We start from the raw sequence: 18,054 nt of genomic DNA, 5'->3' as shown, positions 1-18,054 counted from the left end.
GTGTTGCGCCCGCACCGCGCTCAGCCAGTGAGCGGGAACCGGTCTCCACATGGGATCTGAACCCTCGGTGGGACTGCCACCGCGCTCCCAAGCGGCGCACTGTAGCAGTGCGCCACCGGGCCGGCCCTATCTTTAAATTTTTTATGTGAATATTCCGTTCTATTACATAATATGTCCATGGTTAAAAGTGTTTTAAAATATTTATCAATGAGTAAAATTGATTCTACAGGAAGATTTGCCTACAGTCCATGGAACTACAAATAACTATCCCCTTTTTTAGCCCTATAGAGGGCATTTTATATATGTTACATTATTTAATGCCTCTAGGAAAATTGCCCAAGATCATACATAAGGTGTCAGAATTGGGGTGCTAACCCAAGTATGTCTCAATTCCAAAGCCCATGCATTTTCTACAACTTGCAGCTAAATTGGGAGAGTTAAGAGTCTGGAAGTCTTTTTGCCCATTTCTTAGTTTATCTTCACCAGAATGTAGGGTTCTTTTTTCTTGGTCAAGTTACTGTTGTGGTTCAGATCACGCATGATTTCATACTTATTGTGTAGAGACAACCAACTCTTGATTATCCAAAAGAAAAATGAGGAATGGTGCAGGTAATTCCATACAACAGGAAACGTGTCTCACTTTGATGGCTTTGAAACAAATGGCTTTTTAAAAAATAGCGGAGAGGTTTTTCTAATTATTTTACCTTGAAAGATGGCATATTGTCACTTCTTGAGTACTCCCCAGTTGGTGATGGGAGCTGGCTTTTTGGCAAGAGGAAGCCATTTTGCTATTGAAGACTTGGTTCCAGGCAAACCCCACCCAGACAACACAGAGTTAACTCCATTTGTGTCTGCTTACCCAAGGCACTTGGGAAAGCAGAAATGCTAAAGTACCAAGGTGTTAGAATTTGCTCCACCCTTCCACCCCCAATCTGACATTTACCTAGCCATCTGGAATCCAATTTCCATTAGGTGCCCAGAGGGAAAGTCTGGAGTGCCCTGTCAGTGGTCACATTCAACACAGAATTTCAAGGTGGTCTAGCTCTTTCAGTTCCAGTGAGAAGCTGGAACAAGTATTCAAATGATTACTAATGTAGGGAGCCACAGTGGCTGTTTTCAATCATTCCTGGCTATACCCTGAATTTGCGGTTCTTCCAGAAAGTTTAAAATTTGGAATCTAAGGACATCCAGAGGATGGTGTACAGAGCCCTGCAAGGTTCTTTTATTTGTAACCTCATACTTCCTTTCCTTCTAAACTCTGTTTTTACCATGTGTTACTAAAGTTTGCATCTTAGTACCTGATACCCTTTACATTAAATAAAAGGGGGAAAGAGTTGAACTGGAAAGTCCAGAGTTTGGGGTAAAACTGTTGAGTCAAAGGGGAAACAGCATAGGAACGGAATGGAAATCATTTCCTTAGACAGTAGACAAGTATTCAGGAAACACCTCTGCACCCCAAAGATAGGCACAGCTGCCACACAGTGACTATTAAAGGGATGTTCAAAGTTATAAGCAAACAGCTGATTCTCTTGGTTCTTGGGCTGTTGCTGTTGGTGACAGGAAATCTTGTTCCCCATGCTGCTGGCTTCCTGTTTTATTTTTACTTGTAGCAGATCAGAATGTCCATAACAAGGAGCAGTCTGTTCCAAAAGGTTCTACTCCCGTTTTGAGCCTGAAAGGCTTTTTTTTCTTTTGGTCAGACAATATGTCAGTTCGCCTTTAGGATCGATGATGATTAGCTTGGTTTAAGCATCTTGTATTCACAGTCAACTTTTTTGGTGATGAGCTGGTGTTTTAAGATTTGATATAAGTAAACCTCTGTTTTGCCTTTTTTTTTTTTCTTATAAAGGAGTTTATAATATTGGGGACTTGGACACGTTAATCTGTTTGCTTTATCTTTTCATTTGAAATGAACTTGCCATTTTCCCTGGCATGAAAACCATTAGGCCTTTGTAGATTTCTTCAGTTTCACAAGACATGCAAAGAGGACCAGCCCAGTGCCTTGACTATCATATCCATTTAGTTGAGATTAAAACATCCTCATATCCTTGTAAAGCTAGGAATTTGGTAATCTAAAATAATAGCTCAGCATGAACCTGAAGTGCTGGGGGATTTCCTAGGGAAAGGGGCTCAGCCACCCAGATAAGGACAGTAACTAGAAGGTTTCCGGATCTGCTCCAGACACTTCCTGCTGTCTGTAGAGCCTTTTGGCCCAGGTGTATTTGAAATGGATAGGGGAGAGAAAGGGAGCTGTTGAGTAGAAGAGAAAGAACCAGGCAATCTTATAGCACAGTTTTCTCAGCATCATGTTTGACATATTGAACATAAAATTGTCCTTGATAGTCTTTCTGTCAATTTACAGGCTAAACTTTAGTAGTGTTAGTAGACACTAGCAGCTAGTATTTAGTTGTACATTAACAGTTATCTGTCAAGGAAGAACTGAAGAAGTAAAGTCTTGATGTATATCATTGGAATCACTATTGGCAGCTTGATTTCATTGTGGAGATTATCAGATGACAGAAGCTCTTTTTTGATCCTTATCATTGGTGGCCTAGAATCTGATCTATCCTGGTTATGGACACCCCAAGGATAGAATCTATACCATCCAATGCCTGCTGAGTGGGCTGTTTTCTGACTGTGCCTCCTTGCCTCTGGGGACTCTTGGTGGTTGGAGCAGTAGTTGTCACTTTAAGGTTTTTATGCTCTCTGTGTACCTTAGACAGCAGTCACCAGTTGAGAATTTTTAAACATATATAGCAAGTCTCCTAAGAGCAAACCTTAAAGCGGGGAGGGCTTTAAAAAAGAAAAAAAAGGTAGGGGGAGTGAAGATTTTTTAAAGCTGTTTTAGATCAAAGCAACACCAGAAAAAAAAAAAAAAAAAAGACTCACACAGCCCTACTGTGCCTGGAATTTGTGGTTGAGTAATACTTTCCTGTTATTTCTTTTTTAGGTTGTTTTTCATCATTCAGAACATTGCCTGAAGCAGGTCCACCATGCCGTTAGTAACGAGGAACATCGAGCCAAGGCACCTGTGCCGTCAGACGTTGCCTAGCGTTAGAAGCGAGCTGGAATGCATGACCAACATCACCCTGGCAAATGTCATCCGACAGCTGGGCAGCCTGAGTGAGTGCCGTGGAGAAGCCTGTGCTTTGCCCTCAGGGGTCGTTGGTGCTCTTTATTTAGTTTCCTTCTCCTCCGTGTTCCTATTTCTCCCCCATCTGCCTTCCCTAGGTAATGCGAAAATGTGTCCTTCTCCCCTCCCCAAAGAGAGGCTCCTTTTTGGTACAGATTCTTCCCCTCAACCCTTTCATCATCTACCGCCACCCTCTAGGTTCCCTCCACCTCCCCCTCCACCTGCTTCAAAAGAAATCTGTGGGAAGGGTGGCAGGAAGGGCTGCAGCAAAAACTGCAGATGGAATGACAGAGCAGAATTCTCTGTGTGTAAAGTGGGAGGTTCACAGAGCAGTATCTTGGGTCGGGGAATGTGCCTGTAATTACACGAGCTGTTCGATGTAGCCTGACTTTGTTGAAGCCTCAAATGTGCCAATAGTCTTTATCTACCCAACACCCCTCTTTTCTTCCCAAAGAGGAATAAATCAAACATGCACTCAGAGAGATTCTGGCTGACTTGTCCACACTGGTACACATTTAATTGTGCTGCAAGCCCCTAGGTCCAAGTTCAGGGTACAAATTACTTCTGCAGTCTCTGGGGTATTGAGAGTTTTGCAAGCTTCATGAACACACAGTGGCACAAATAGTAGCTGGAGCCATTCTTCTCTAGGAGGAGGATGGGGGTTAGCCCAGTATGTTTTGGAGTAGAGGGAAAGCCAGCTCATCTGTAATTTTTTTTTTAGTTGGCAAGAATGAATGAGACTGCTTTGGGTGGGGTACATGCATGTGGCTTAGATTTCATTCTGAATCAAGCTGACTTTGCCTGAAGCCGAGGTATGGGAAGGGCAGATGCTTGGATTGGCTCTGCATTTGTCTAGTGCCACTCCAGCTCCCATAAAAACCTCCATCAAGATGCCGTTTTAGTGATCTTCCTTAGCAAAGGCATCTCGGTGTGAATTATTTCAGATACCCCTCCTATCGCATCACTGCCTTTATCGAAGGCAGTGGAATATCAAGAAAGCCTGCATTCCCCCAGATAGTAATAGGCCCTGCCTTTAAAATAGGTGTCTGAGGAGACAGAGCTCTGTGACCAGATGATGTATGGAGTGTGAGATTCCTAAGTCTTCACCTAGCTCAGGGACTGTCTCCGTTGATCCAGGGCTTAGAAAAACCTGGATGGGTATCACGAAGAAATGAAATCCTGCCAGTGCCTGTCCTATACAAAAGGACGTTGACAGTAGCGCAACAGCAGTGCAGCTGACGAGGAAGCACATGAAGCTGCAGAGAGCCTTGCTGCATCTTAAAAGCATCATTTCTGCTTCTGTCACTCTGAGAAGGCCAAATGGGTGGAAGTCAATCACACACTGGTTCCTTCTTCATAGGACAAAGAATGTCTAGCTAATGATACTTCTTATTCCCACTTGGCTGGAGTTATGCTCTCTCTCAGGTGCTTTTCCAGGTTAGCGTTGGTGGATGCCATTGCTTACTCTCAGTGTGATCAGACCACTCCTATCTTGAGGAAGGCATCTGAGGGCCAGGGTTGGCTTGTGCCTAAGGAAACAATATTTCCTCATGTTGTGGAGCTAACTGACTCTTTATTCATCCAAGAAACATGTAATGAACATATTTTATGTACTGGATGCTGAGGGGATGCAGTGATAATAAGAAGTGGTCTTTGCCTTCCAGGAGCTTGTAATCTACCAGGGGAGTCAGAAATAAATAATTCTTAAGGGGAGAATGGGGAAAGGGTGAGAGGGTACTAATGTTTATTGATTGCCTACTTTATGCCAGGTTTTGATGGGATCTTGACATAGATTATCTCATTTAATCTTTTCAATAATCCTATTAGGGTAGGGTGGTGGTATTCCCATTTTCCAGGGCAAGAAATTGAAGGCTCAGAAAAGTAAGGTAACTTGCCAAAAGAGACACAGCTAGTAAGAGGCAAAGTCAATATTTAAAGTCAGACTTCCTAAGAATCTCAGCTCTGTCCCTTACTCTCTCTGCCAACATTGCCCTGGTTCACACTTTCGTTGTCTTTCACCTTATTACCCAAACCTCAGTCTGGCCTCCTTTCTCTAATCCAGCCCCCTTAGATCTATTCCCTATAGCCCTGCCAAAGTGATCTGCCTGAAACACAAATCTTACTTTTATAATTCTGAATTTTTTAAAGTTAAGTCTGAGGTCGGCTTGTGGCTCACTTCGGAGAGTGTGGTGCTGATAACACCAAGGCCACGGGTTCGGATCCCATATAGGGATGGCCGGTTTGCTCACTGGGTGAGTGTGGTGCTGACAAGTCGGCTTGTGGCTCACTTCGGAGAGTGTGGTGCTGATAACACCAAGGCCACGGGTTCGGATCCCATATAGGGATGGCCGGTTTGCTCACTGGGTGAGTGTGGTGCTGACAACACCAAGTCAAGGGTTAAGATCCCCTTACTGGTCATCTTTTTAGAAAAATAAATAAATAAATAAATAAATAAATAAAGTTAAGTCTGTATTAACTTTTGTAATTTAACAAATGTTTGAGTCTTCTAAAATGAAAAAGTGAAAAAAGAAAGGAGGAGAAAATGAATTATTGACTACTACTGAGACAGACCATGCTCTTTCATACTTTCATGCAGTGCTCTTGCTGTCCCCGCTGGCTGGCAGCCCTTGCCATTCTTGTCTGCCTGGTCTCCAGTAGCTGATCTTTTAAGGCTCAGCTTAGGGATCTCCTCCTCTAAATTGGGCTAAGTGCTCCTCTGAGCTCCCAGTACATGCCTGTATTATTACCTATCACATTATGTTACAAATAATCTATGTCTCTTATACTAAATTAAAAGTTCAGAAGTCATGTGGTGGGCCGAGCCCGTGGCGCACTCGGGAGGGTGCGGCGCTGGGAGCGCAGCGGCGCTCCCACCGCGGGTTCGGATCCTATATAGGGATGACCGGTGCACTCACAGCGCTCACTGGCTGAGCGCGGTGTGGCCAGTCTCAAAAGAAGGACAAAAAAAAAAAAAAAAAAAGAAATGTTTGTTGAATAATTTATGCCTGTATGTTCTCTACCATTCCATGCTATTGGTGCACAGAGAATATGTGGGAGGAAGGAATGTTTTCTGTGGGGAGTGGGGGTGCAGGTAGGGATAGGGAGGTTCAAGGAAGGCTTCATAGAAAAGTTTGCATTTGAACCAGGCCTGAAAAGATAACTAGGATTTCATCTAGCAGAGGATGTGGGGATGGGCTCATATGTGCTTTAGGCTTATGACCTTGGCCTGATGTGCATTGTACTCTAGCCAGAACTGCTCAGTCTGGTAGTGAAAGTCAGATTATGAAACTGATAAAGCATAAAACTAAAAATTCCACAACCATGGATCACTCCATGATAGCATATCCAGAATTCTTGTTCTCCCTCAGTACAGTAAGATTAACATTTCACGTATTAGGTTGCAATATCTTAGGAGATATAGGCACAGCAAATCAGCTGGCATTTTTGATCAGGAGTATGGAACCCCCACTTGGGTTATTAGGAAATCGTGTTATGATATTGGGTTTTCTAACTGACTGCAGTGGGAGTGGGGGTGTGTTGCACATGCCATTGAGGAGTTCCAAGACTCCCACTCAGACTTCAACTAGAGCAGCCTCACAGTTTTAAAAATCAGTTTTACCTGTTCTACTTCCACATAACATTTCATTTGAAAAGTTCTGCAAAGGAAAAAAAAATTGAAAACTGCTTCTAGAATATTTTGCAAAATGCGGTATCTGTTATGAATGTCCTGATGGGTATTGGGTCTGTCTTGGTATTATGAATGAAATGAATGAAATTTAACTTTGAAAAAGGCACTTTGAATTTCTCCTATTTAAGTGTCGTATTTCTGCTTTCAGAGGTTGGAGTAATTTTTAGCATTTGAAGAATAGGGACTATCAAATTACCAATTGAAATTATATTTAAGGGCTGGCCCAGTGGCGCACTCGGTAGAGTGCGGCGCTTGGGAGCGCGGTGGCGCTCCCGCCAAGGGTTCGGATCCCATATAGAGACTGGTCCGCTCACTGGTTGAGCGCGGTGTGGGCGCGACACCGAGGGTTGCGATCCCGTTGCCGGTCGCGGTACAGGCGCGACACCGAGGGTTGCAATCCCGTTACCGGTCACGAAAAAAGACAAAAAGGAAAAAAAAAAGAAATTATATTTAAAATTCCTTTAAGCTTAAAATTTAGGAGATTCACACTCTTAGAAGTCATCTATTGTAATTGAGCAATATAAGGAAGAAACTCATTGTAACAGCTTAAATTTTTAGCTCATTTAATCCTTATAAAATTTGATAAGTTATATATAGTTATCCCCATTTTACAGATGAGGAAACTAAGGCCGAGAGATTGTGACTTGCTGAGAGTACACAAGTAGAAATAGAAAGAGCTGAGACTTAATTTGGATTTTCTGATTTGAAGTCCACTGTTCCTTCTGTATCTCATATTATAGTTCTGAATAGGCCTTAGGCCTGAGGTGATATGATGGGGGGAAGCCTTCATACCACCTCACTTCCTCTTAACATAGAGATCTCAATGTTACCAATTTTAGATGTTGGGGTTCTTTGTAAGATTTTATCTTGAAAACCACTGTGCCACACTAAGCCACTACTCCTACTATCACTGCCCTCTTCACTAAGGAGCAGGAAATCCTGAGTACTCTCTTGGTGACTTAAGGGTAAGTTGATTTGGGGTTTTCTTTTCCTCCAGAACGCCTAGATGGTTAACAGATATTTTTGAGCCTGGTTTATTTTCCATATGTACTGTTGCATATTTCTCTGCTTTAGCCTTCCAAACACAATTTTCTATTACCTGGACGAGCATAGTAAAGTATAGTTTTTATAGGAACTTAGCCATATTACAAACAGGGATCAAAATAGGATCCTCATCCTGTAGAGTAGAAATGCAGCTCATTAGTCAATTTGGATCCTTTAGGGCTCAGGAGCTTCCCATAGTTATTTAGATCACAAAACCGATCAGTATGCAAGGGCTTGCACCTTCCTTGATTAGAAACTCTTTATTGACTTAAATTTACCAGCAATTCAAAATGTGTAGTTGATTGGTCTTATTGTACTCTACAGGTTATACTGAGAAGGTGAGCTACAGTTCACCCTGAAGGTGTGTTTCTGGCCTTTTAGACTAATTTTTCCCCCTCAAATATGGACTAAGCATAAATGTAGTTTTTGAAGCTAAAAATTAAAACCTACTTTAAATAAATCTCAAATTATCTTTTGGTTGGGCACAGTAGCTTATGCTTGCCTTCACCTTGCAAGTAAGAAACTCAGATGGTGTATTTATTCACATGCACCACTTTTCATTCGTAGTAAGAATGTGCCCTGTGGCTTGGAATGACAATATAGAGGTAGTGTCAAATTGCTGTTAATGTTTCTTTGGCTGCAAATTCTCCTTGCATTCCAGGATGAAAGTACAGCACTCTTTTCTTTTTCTAAAAAACAAGACATTGTGGAAAGAGACCACTGGTATGTTGTTTTTCAGGGAGGGCTTGAAAGTTTTAGCTTTTCACTTGTTCCCTGAAACAGATTTGAAGGATTGTAACCTAGAGCAAAGACTTTGAAAGTTGTACGTTATAAAACATAAAGTAACCTTTTTACCCCTTAGAAGAAGTTATGCATTTCTGCTGTGAGTTGTTGATAAGATCAAGGCACCTGGATGATACCACAACTCATCATGGTTGTTCAATATACTTTTGAGGCTTCATTAGGAAGTAATTTTTATTTTTCATGTTCATTGTAGACACCTAGAAGGTCCTCTTAACTCCCAATCTGTTTACCAGAACCATTTTACAAGGTGCTTTTATAGAAGAGCAAGGGGCTAAGGGCAGTAGGCAAATGCATAGACATATTGTCCAGTCTTCTAGAATTAATTTTTTTGCATTACATCTTTCAATTTTATTCAGCCTGTTTTCAGTTTCATGTCTGTTCAGAGTTTGCCAAGAAGGCTCTATTAGTTACAGAACATATGCAGACTACCCAAGCTACAGAGGATATGTCTCTACTTCTGAGAGCAAGGATCTGCATATAGCCCAAACCATCTTAGGGTTTGTATGTGTGTGTGTGTTTGGGGGGTGGGGGGAAGGGGATGGTAAATACAATATTTAGTAGCCAGTTTTTCTAACCACTTATATCACTTCTATGCACTAGCGACTTGGTTTCTTTGCTTTTTTCCAGGTAAATATGCAGAGGACATTTTTGGAGAGCTCTTTACTCAGGCAAATACCTTTGCCTCTCGGATAAGCTCCCTTGCCGAGAGGGTCGACCGACTACAAGTTAAAGTCACTCAGCTGGATCCCAAGGAAGAAGAAGGTAAGGAAGCTGAGCTCAGCATTTGCAGGCTCTGGTGAGCAGTTTCTTATAATTTTTTTCCCCCTGATTTATAAAATAGTTGAGGGGAGAAATCACAGAGACCTATGGAGTTCTGCTTTGAAATGACACAAGCCTGGGTGGTGTAAAGAAACATTTTTAGCTCTACCACACCCCCACACACTCCATTTCTCCCATTCCCCCAATTCTCTGGTTCTCAACTTCCCCCTCCCTCAATCATATTTTGCTACCATAAAAGTACTTGGACAATTCATTCCTCCTAAGGAGAGGCCTGCTAGATCTGGCTACATAGTAAACCTTTGTGTTGCCTCATTTTGTTCAGTCATGAAATGGCTGGGCTGCTGACAGCCTTGTGGGGCTTCCCCAGAGGGGGAGGGAAAAAAAAAAAAACCTTGCTGCAGACAGCCGCAGCCAAGAAATGCAGCAGCTGAGGCCTCTCCGGCTGGTGTGACTCAGTGTTTGCTCAAATAGCCTGCCGTCCATTTTCTAACGCCTTCCATCTTCTCTCAGTGTCACTACAAGGAATCAACACCCGAAAGGCTTTCAGAAGCTCTACCATTCAGGACCAGAAGCTTTTTGACAGAAACTCTCTGCCAGTGCCTGTCTTGGAAACATACAATACCTGTGATACTCCCCCACCCCTCAACATTCTTACCCCTTACAGGTAAGAGTGGCTAGCCCCTCCCTTTTTCAGTCTATGGTTAACAACACTAGATTGTCTTTTTATCTAAAGATGTTGTTTACATTGGAGGAATGCATCAAAAAGCTTACTACCTACCCTGAAGTTGCTTGTGGCAGCAGAAGCTGAAGAGTTCCCTGTAAACAGTTGGCACTTATTATTGTTTGATTTCTGAAATTCATAGTGAATATAGTATAAATTGAAAGTTTGCTATAACATTGCATGCTGCGGAGTTTAATTTGGTGTAAGCCAGGTCCATCTTGGATTCCATCCAAGGAATTTAGTTATTATAGAACCAAAGGACTTTGTTACAAGGCAGTCCTATAGCATGGATCTCAGGGGTAACATTCTAGCAAGGCTCCCACTTACTTGGAAATCACTATATTACCAGATGTTTGGGCGTGTCATTGGGGCCAGGCTTGTGGACTGGCTGCTCTGGGCCTGGAGGGGTGCTTCCAAAGCTTAAGGAGTAACTGGCATTCTTCCAAATGAGTGTCACTCACTTTGTTTTGAATATCCTTTTTACATTTTCGTCTGAAAGGACATACCCTGGTGTGGTTAGACTTGAAAAAGAAGGTAATGTTATAGACAACTTAAAGCCCATCCCCCCTAGTGGTTCAATAGAGTTGTCATCCTGCAAAAAAACACTGAACAGAGGCAGAGAGTGTATAGTTATTTTACTTGCATCCATAAATATCTTGGGAACAGGTAAAAAGTAAGTACAGATATTGGAGGCAGATGTCTTCTATCAGACATGGGTACACTACAAAGTAGAATGTGTGTGTGTGTGTGTGTGTGTGTGTGTGTTTATACACCGGTGAAATTCAAGGACACCATCCTGATTCAGGGAGCCCGAAGTAGAAACCTGGTAGCTTCTCACAAGGATATAGAGAAAGTACATGGCATCTATCCTTTATCATTACTGTGTGAAATTGTATTTTCTCATTGGCTTTCAAAGGGACTAGGTAGCATAGCAGGTCAGAGATTTGACTCTATGGTCCCCATCATTTAATCTAGTTGGATTTGGGCAAAGGACCTATGGGACAGGAAGGGATCACACACCTGATAGTATTGTAGGGAGTATGATATAGGGTTTGTGTGGTAGGACAGGATAAACAAATGATATTAAGAGAATTTTATTTTTCAGTTAACGGTATTTCCCTTTTTAACATGCAGTACCAGAATTAGCATCTCCCATCAATTATGTGGACTTGGCTTAACAGAAATGAGCAGTGGTGTATCTAACTCAGAACAAGACTTAATATAAAAATTATTAATGTTTGATTGGGAAATGGTTTTTGTGTGTTGTGATAGGATTGGATGGCAAGGAACAGAATTGCCTTTCCAATTCTTTTTAGTTCAGAATAATGTTAAAATAAATGTTTACCCCTAAGCACACGCTTTCTGGACAGTGAGGGGGGCTTAGCCATGCCAAAGTGCAGGATTCCAATCAGGATCATTGAATCTGGCAGATGGCCCTTCCGTTGACACTCAGTAGCTCACTCTGTACTACTGTCATAGCCGCTGCAGCTGACCATCTGTTCTCACTGGGGCCCCCTTGTGGTGGGGGAGGGATTCTGAGCTATTCTAGAAGGGAGCAAGAAGGTAAAGTACTGTGGTACAGAGGAATAACAGCTGTGTGCACAGTTTTCAGGTGGGTGGAAAGCCACTAATGCTTTCTAGAGTGTCCTGGGGAATTGGTGGGGAAAGGGGAACCAGTGGCAGAAATCTCTGATGTGCCAGGATATCTGTATATCCTCAGGGAGATAGATGCTGTGGCCATTTAGATCATTAGAAATAATCAAAATCTGTGCTGCTATAGTCTTTTCTTGCCCTGACCATGCAAATTCCTCTACTAGGAATTAAAGGTAAAGCTAACATTCTTTAAGAGCCAGATAAGTAGAGAGGTGCCATTCAGGAGCATTGAAACGCTAGTATGGGAGAAGAAATGTGCAATCGATTTGAATGACTTCTTGATTCCTTGGTGTAAAAACTGCTAACTGGTAGGTGTTTGGAATATTGGATTTGGTGGGGAGCTCATCTGTCTTCTGACAGAACTTGTCTTCATTTCTGTCTCAGGGACGATGGAAAAGAGGCACTCAAATTCTACACAGACCCTTCATACTTCTTTGATCTTTGGAAGGAGAAGATGCTGCAGGACACCAAGGATATCATGAAAGAGAAGAGAAAGCATAGGGTGAGGGGAAAGGGGCCTCTGTTCTACACATCAGTAGACATGATTGTGGATGGGGGGATAAAAAAGAAGCCAGTCTCATGTGAAGTGATCATTCTGAGTGGCTGCTTGCTTGGATGCCAGGTGAAACTCTTAAAAAAATGTGTCCACACCAAGCACAACCAAGATGAAAGTATAAATCACACCAAAAATGTGTTTGTTCCACCCAGCGCTATTAACAATTGAGTATATTCAGGCTGAGTTTTAGAAATTGACTTTTCTGTTCACCGTTTATTTCTCTCGCAATTTGCACCGACTCTGCTGGGCACTCAAGGTAGGCTAGTCCCTTCCCTGCCAGTTTTGCAGCTCATTTCTCAGAGATCAGCTCAAGGTTCTGCAATGTTTGATTTGCAACAGAAGTAGTTTAACACCTTCACTACTGGTTAGGTGGGGCTAGTTGGGGGGATACTCCTCTCCCCTTAGACTCCTGGTGGTATGTATGTGACCTACAGGTTGCAACCTTATAATCCCATTAGTATGGCTCTTGGGAAGCCCAAGAGAACACCAGGGGCTAGAACAGCTATATGGGCTGAAAAATTCTTCACTGGTTTTTGTTTTGTTTTGTTTTGTTTTTAGCTATTTCCTTATATCTGTCCCAGATATCTGCAGCTGTTATTACTTCTCACCTCTCTTTACTGACCTTTGTGGCAGAGCAAATAACAAGTAGCTGTTTACTAACTTTATAACAATTAGAGCTGTTCAAAAACATGAATGAGTTACCCAAAGAGGTAGTGAGTTTCCCATTCCAAATACCCAAAGAGGTATTTGAGTGTAGGATTGAAAAAATGTTTCACCTGGGAGGTGGTTTGGATTAGGTGGCCTCTAGGACACTCCAAACCCATAATTCTATTAATTCTGTAGTTATATGTTGTCTAGGCAAACCATCTCTTTGATGTGCATACATGAAGATGGGTAAGATTTTAATGAAGAACTTTGGAAAATGTTTACAAAGGCTTTTCTATTTCTTTTCATTATAGAAAGAGAAGAAAGATAATCCAAATCGAGGGAATGTAAATCCACGTAAAATCAAGACGCGTAAGGAAGAGTGGGAGAAAATGAAGATGGGACAAGAATTTGTGGAGTCCAAAGAAAAGCTGGGGCCTTCTGGGTAAGTGCTGCTTTTGTATTATCGGTAGCATTCTATGAAGGAGCTGGGGACCTGGGGACAACAGTCTGACAACAGTGTGACACCTTTTACAACCCCTGAAGTCTGGCTGTGTGGCTTAGATCAATACCACTATTAATCATCTACTTTAAAGTGCATCCATCTGGTGATTAAAATTTGCTAAATAAATCAAGAGGCTAAGCAATTTAAATTAGGTGACTGGAGTGGTCTGGAAAAGAAAGCCCATGGCTTCTATTGCCCTTACTCTGCCAGACACCACTAGGTCTAAGGGCCTCAGAGGAAAGACTGGAAAGGGAAAAAAAGTGGCCTTAGGAGCAGGGAGGGCAAGGCAGAGAAACTGTGCACATCATCAAAACAACTTTGCATTCAGCCTTTGTCGGTCTTAGAAGAGAGGCTGGCCAAGGGACTGAATGCAGACCTCAGAGACAGTGTGGGAAAGGTTGCTTGGCCAGTGTTGAGGCGATATATCTCTGTGGAGAAAGAGGAGATGTCACTCTGACCCCGTTTCCCAATACCAAATCACACAGGAGGTTTAACAGGAAAAAAAATGGTTTTAGAGCTTGATTTGATGCTTATCCTGGTGTCCGACCTGTGTGACATTCAAAGCCAAGTCACTATGACTGCTTGGCATGAATGTTGCCCTGGTTTTTCCTCTAAATACATTGCATCCTGGCTGTCAGAGAACCATGCCAGCCCTTGCTGGGTGTCTAGGAATGATAAAAGGAAAGAGTTGAGTTGTTCTTGCTTTTAGGAATAACTCTACCATGAAAATCTTGACTTTTAAAAACCTTGACACTTCTGACACTTGTTCTTCCTGGATTAAGAGATTTGTTTTAAAGAGTGATGAAGATGGTGTGAGAGGAAAATGAAGCTCTCTGTACAGAGAAATCAGCCATGAGGACACCTCATTACCTTCACCTCCCAGGAAATGGGGCCATTTTGTTCCATGGTCCTGTCCTGTTCAGACAGGCTCTTTTCATAGGTTCAGTGGCTCTAAGGCCAGAAACTTGCATGTTCAGAAGGACAACTAATATGTTTGTCTTTTGTGTGTGTGTGGAATGGGGCTGGTGAAGATAAGGAGTTTGCCTCCCATTTTCCTGTTGTCCAGAAGGTTCGGAGTTGGGCTGCATGGCTAGTCTATCTGGACATGCTTGTTGGTGAACCTATAAGGAGATGTGCCAAGCTTACAGGGCTCCAGGCCCTGGGGATTTTCCACATCAGAGCTTCAGTTGGTTCAGTCAGTTCCCTCCAACTCTCTTCTCCCTGGGGTCTGTTTTAGATGAGTTCTTTAGAACCCAACAATGGTGGAAAGAAGGGGCAAGTGGAGCAGAGCAGGCCAAATTTTTCTAGTGGAAGCAAAATTTGGTGTATTTGTGCTTGTTGGGAGGCTTGTTGCTTGGTGTGTTTGTGCTTGTTTTTTTTTGGTTCACCCAGAGCAAATTCACCCAAGGCCCAGAACTCTGAGGGGCAGGTTTTCATGAGGCAAGCCCTAGCCACCCTGTTTTAATCCGTAGCTCATTTTGTTTGATAAGAGACCTGGCAGAGAGACCACGTTTACAACCACACAGCAACCTACATTCATCCTTGGCTTGATTTTGCAATCAAATGCTTCCTTGGCCTTTGAGCACTGCAGAGGCTTGCTGACCTCAAAATCAGGCTGTGTGCCAGTCACGTGTTTGCAGCTCCCTAGCCTGTAGGGCTTGGCCTCGCCCTTTGCCACAAGACAGACTTGGGATTTAGGTATAACTGCACCTAACATTTGGGAGAATTTAAAAGAACTGCTGGGTTTGACAGGGCCAACACAGGGAAAGGAACAGTGTGGTTTTGATAATCTGGGTTGAATCCCATTACTATAGACAGTCCAGCAGAAATATCTGGGAGATATTTAACAACAGAATATTTAGTCCTAAAATAAAATTTCATTATAACAGAAAATATATGAGGAATATCCTTCTTTTATTTCTCCCTAATAGCTTTTGTATCGAATGCATTTTTGTAGTATCTTTTAAGAAGAGAAGAGAGTTTTACTTGAGCTCTTCAAATAACAGTTTTTGGCATTGGGCTCGTTGTCAGGTATCCACCCACCTTGGTATACCAGAATGGCAGCATTGGCTCTGTTGAAAATGTGGATGCAAGCAGCTATCCCCCCCCACCACAGTCAGACTCAACTTCTTCACCTTCACCTTCCTTCTCTGAGGACAACTTACCTCCCCCACCAGCGGAATTCAGGTAAATGATGGTACCTCTTCCATCCATTTTGGGGGAGAAATACTCAAGAACAAAATAAGAGTTCAAAATCTAGTCCAGGACCACTAAAATAACTTCAGGCAAATCTGTCTAGATTAGAGAAATAATGAACATTTATCTTGTGTTTGTAAGGTGCCAGGCAGGCATTATGCTAAATACTGTATATGTTACTTGATCCCCAAAGGAGTCCTCTTGAGATAGGCATTGTTATTATCCCCATGTTACAGATGAGTAAACTGTGAGGCACAGAGGAGTCAATGACCTTACCTAAGGTCACACAGACAGTAAGGGGCAGAGCAGTGATTGGTCACTCAGACTCCAGAGCCTGTGTTCTTAACTACTTGCTATTCTGCCTATACCTGAACAGACAGAAGTCACCAACTTCTCTCTTGTTTTTTAACTTAGCTCTAACTCAGCATGGGATAAAGTGGTACAGTCTGCTGTCTATGAAATAGTTTTAGCAGACACCTTGTTCAGTTACCTAGGAACCTAGCAGATAGTCACCTTTCTCTCCTGTTGCTTCTGGTTCATTTCACTGCTAGATACATCTCTAGAAAGAATGAAACCAAGGGAAAGGGGTGATAAAATTTAGCATCTGTCCATTTTGATATTTGTCATTGTCCCTGGCAGAGGTGTACAGAGGAAGAGTTAGCCAGTAATGGCTGAAGAAAAGTCTGAGGATGTTCACGTTACAGTTTTCTCAGTTACTTTTTTCCTTTCCGATGCCTGACAAATGAGAGCTTTGGAAGGTGCATTTTTTCCCCCTTGTACACTGTTTAATTAGAGATTGAAAATGTTGAGGACCCCTCAGATGGAGACCTGAAGTGGTGTTTTCCTCCCCACATCCCCTCATTCTTTTTGGCCCTTGAAACCACTAATCCCGAATCTCCTTCTGCCTCCCAGATAGATCACTTTTTGCTGATTGCCCTGTCATGTACAGCTAAGGCTTAGAAGTCTGTGGAAAATTCCAAGATGGATGCTTTTCTAAAGAGTAGCTATTAGTGCAGGGCAGATACAAAGGTGGAAAAAGAAAACCTTTAGCCTCACACATGGCCTGAGACCTTGCAGCTGCAGCCAAGCAAATCTGATCCTTGGAGAGGTGTAGCCTTAATCCTCTTTCAAACCTTGATCAAGAGTCTGGTGGCACACTCATTTCCCATTTCTGCAGATCCTTAGATTGAGACTCATTCTTTATCAAGTTTTTCCCACATGAGCACTGAAGATGCATTCACCTAAATCTATATCCTGCTCCGGTTTGATCAGCTTGGCTTGGCTTTCCTGCCCTCACCAGATTTGGTGAACATTAATAGCCTGAGAAACATTGCACAGTGGGTGGGTGGTGTTTGAATTTTTAGGACTGACACCCACTGTGGGCCACTGAAAGGCTTCTTAGGGGAGGGTTCAGAAGGGTGCCTTCTCCTGGAGAGCTGAAAGGCTAGAGAGGAACTGAGAGATGTCTCAGCCAGCCCTTCCTGATAGAGGAACCCCAACTCCACCTCTTTCAGGTAGTTTCCTCAATTTCTAATTATATTCCTCTGCTGCTGAGAGGCTCATTTACCTTGTAAGGCTGTTCATTTCATTGTTGGACTGTTCTGACCATTCCCAGGTTTTTCTCTGAGCCTAAATGAAATGGTATAGTCAACCAGGATGAACTTGGGCTCATAGATAAGCCTAACTATAGGTGGGTATTTGCATCCTGAGAGTGATGGTGGGTCTTTTTTCTTCGGCCTTTTTAGCTACCCACCAGACAACCAAAGAGGATCTGGCTTGGCTGGACCCAAAAGACCCAGTGTGGTCAGCCCAAGCCATCCACCACCAGCTCCTCCTCTGGGCTCTCCGCCAGGCCCCAAACCTGGGTTTGCTCCACCACCCGCTCCTCCACCTCCGCCTCCGATGCTGGGCATCCCACCTCCACCACCGCCTGTAGGATTTGGGTCTCCAGGGACCCCTCCACCACCTTCACCTCCATCTTTCCCACCTCACCCAGATTTTGCTGCCCCTCCCCCTCCTCCCCCCCCTCCAGCAGCTGACTACCCAACTCTACCACCACCTCCCTTGTCCCAACCAGCAGGAGGCGCACCTCCCCCTCCCCCTCCTCCCCCGCCTCCAGGCCCCCCTCCTCTCCTTTTCAGTGGTGCGGATGGCCAGCCTGCCGCACCACCACCACCACTTTCTGATGCCACCAAGCCCAAGTCTTCCCTGCCCGCTGTGAGCGATGCCCGTAGTGACCTGCTGTCAGCCATCCGTCAAGGTAAATCCTAGCGGTGGGTCTGGGACTATGGAGCCTTGTCTTTTGGAAGCTGGGATAACACAGATTGGG

The 18,054-nt window shown here is 43.2% G+C and overlaps 1 protein-coding gene across 2 annotated transcripts in view; it reads left to right on the top strand.

Moving 5' to 3' along the window:
* Window positions 1–18,054, top strand: part of WASF2 (WAS protein family, member 2) — a 79,136-nt gene that overhangs the window by 58,601 nt on the left and 2,481 nt on the right. For both annotated transcript variants that reach the window (XM_008586361.1, XM_008586369.1), the window contains 7 exons: window positions 2,951–3,123; window positions 9,297–9,431; window positions 9,960–10,113; window positions 12,208–12,325; window positions 13,339–13,469; window positions 15,561–15,716; window positions 17,471–17,985. In XM_008586361.1, the coding sequence (XP_008584583.1) occupies window positions 2,994–3,123; window positions 9,297–9,431; window positions 9,960–10,113; window positions 12,208–12,325; window positions 13,339–13,469; window positions 15,561–15,716; window positions 17,471–17,985 (1,339 nt within the window). In that variant the 5' untranslated portion in view covers window positions 2,951–2,993. The remainder of the gene's footprint in view (window positions 1–2,950; window positions 3,124–9,296; window positions 9,432–9,959; window positions 10,114–12,207; window positions 12,326–13,338; window positions 13,470–15,560; window positions 15,717–17,470; window positions 17,986–18,054) is intronic.

The sequence above is a fragment of the Galeopterus variegatus genome, unplaced genomic scaffold (assembly GCF_000696425.1).
Source record: "Galeopterus variegatus unplaced genomic scaffold, G_variegatus-3.0.2 Scaffold109, whole genome shotgun sequence".
Classification (NCBI taxonomy): domain Eukaryota; kingdom Metazoa; phylum Chordata; class Mammalia; order Dermoptera; family Cynocephalidae; genus Galeopterus; species Galeopterus variegatus.
Note: the sequence above shows the minus strand (reverse complement) of the source record. Positions and strands in the feature narration are given on the sequence as shown.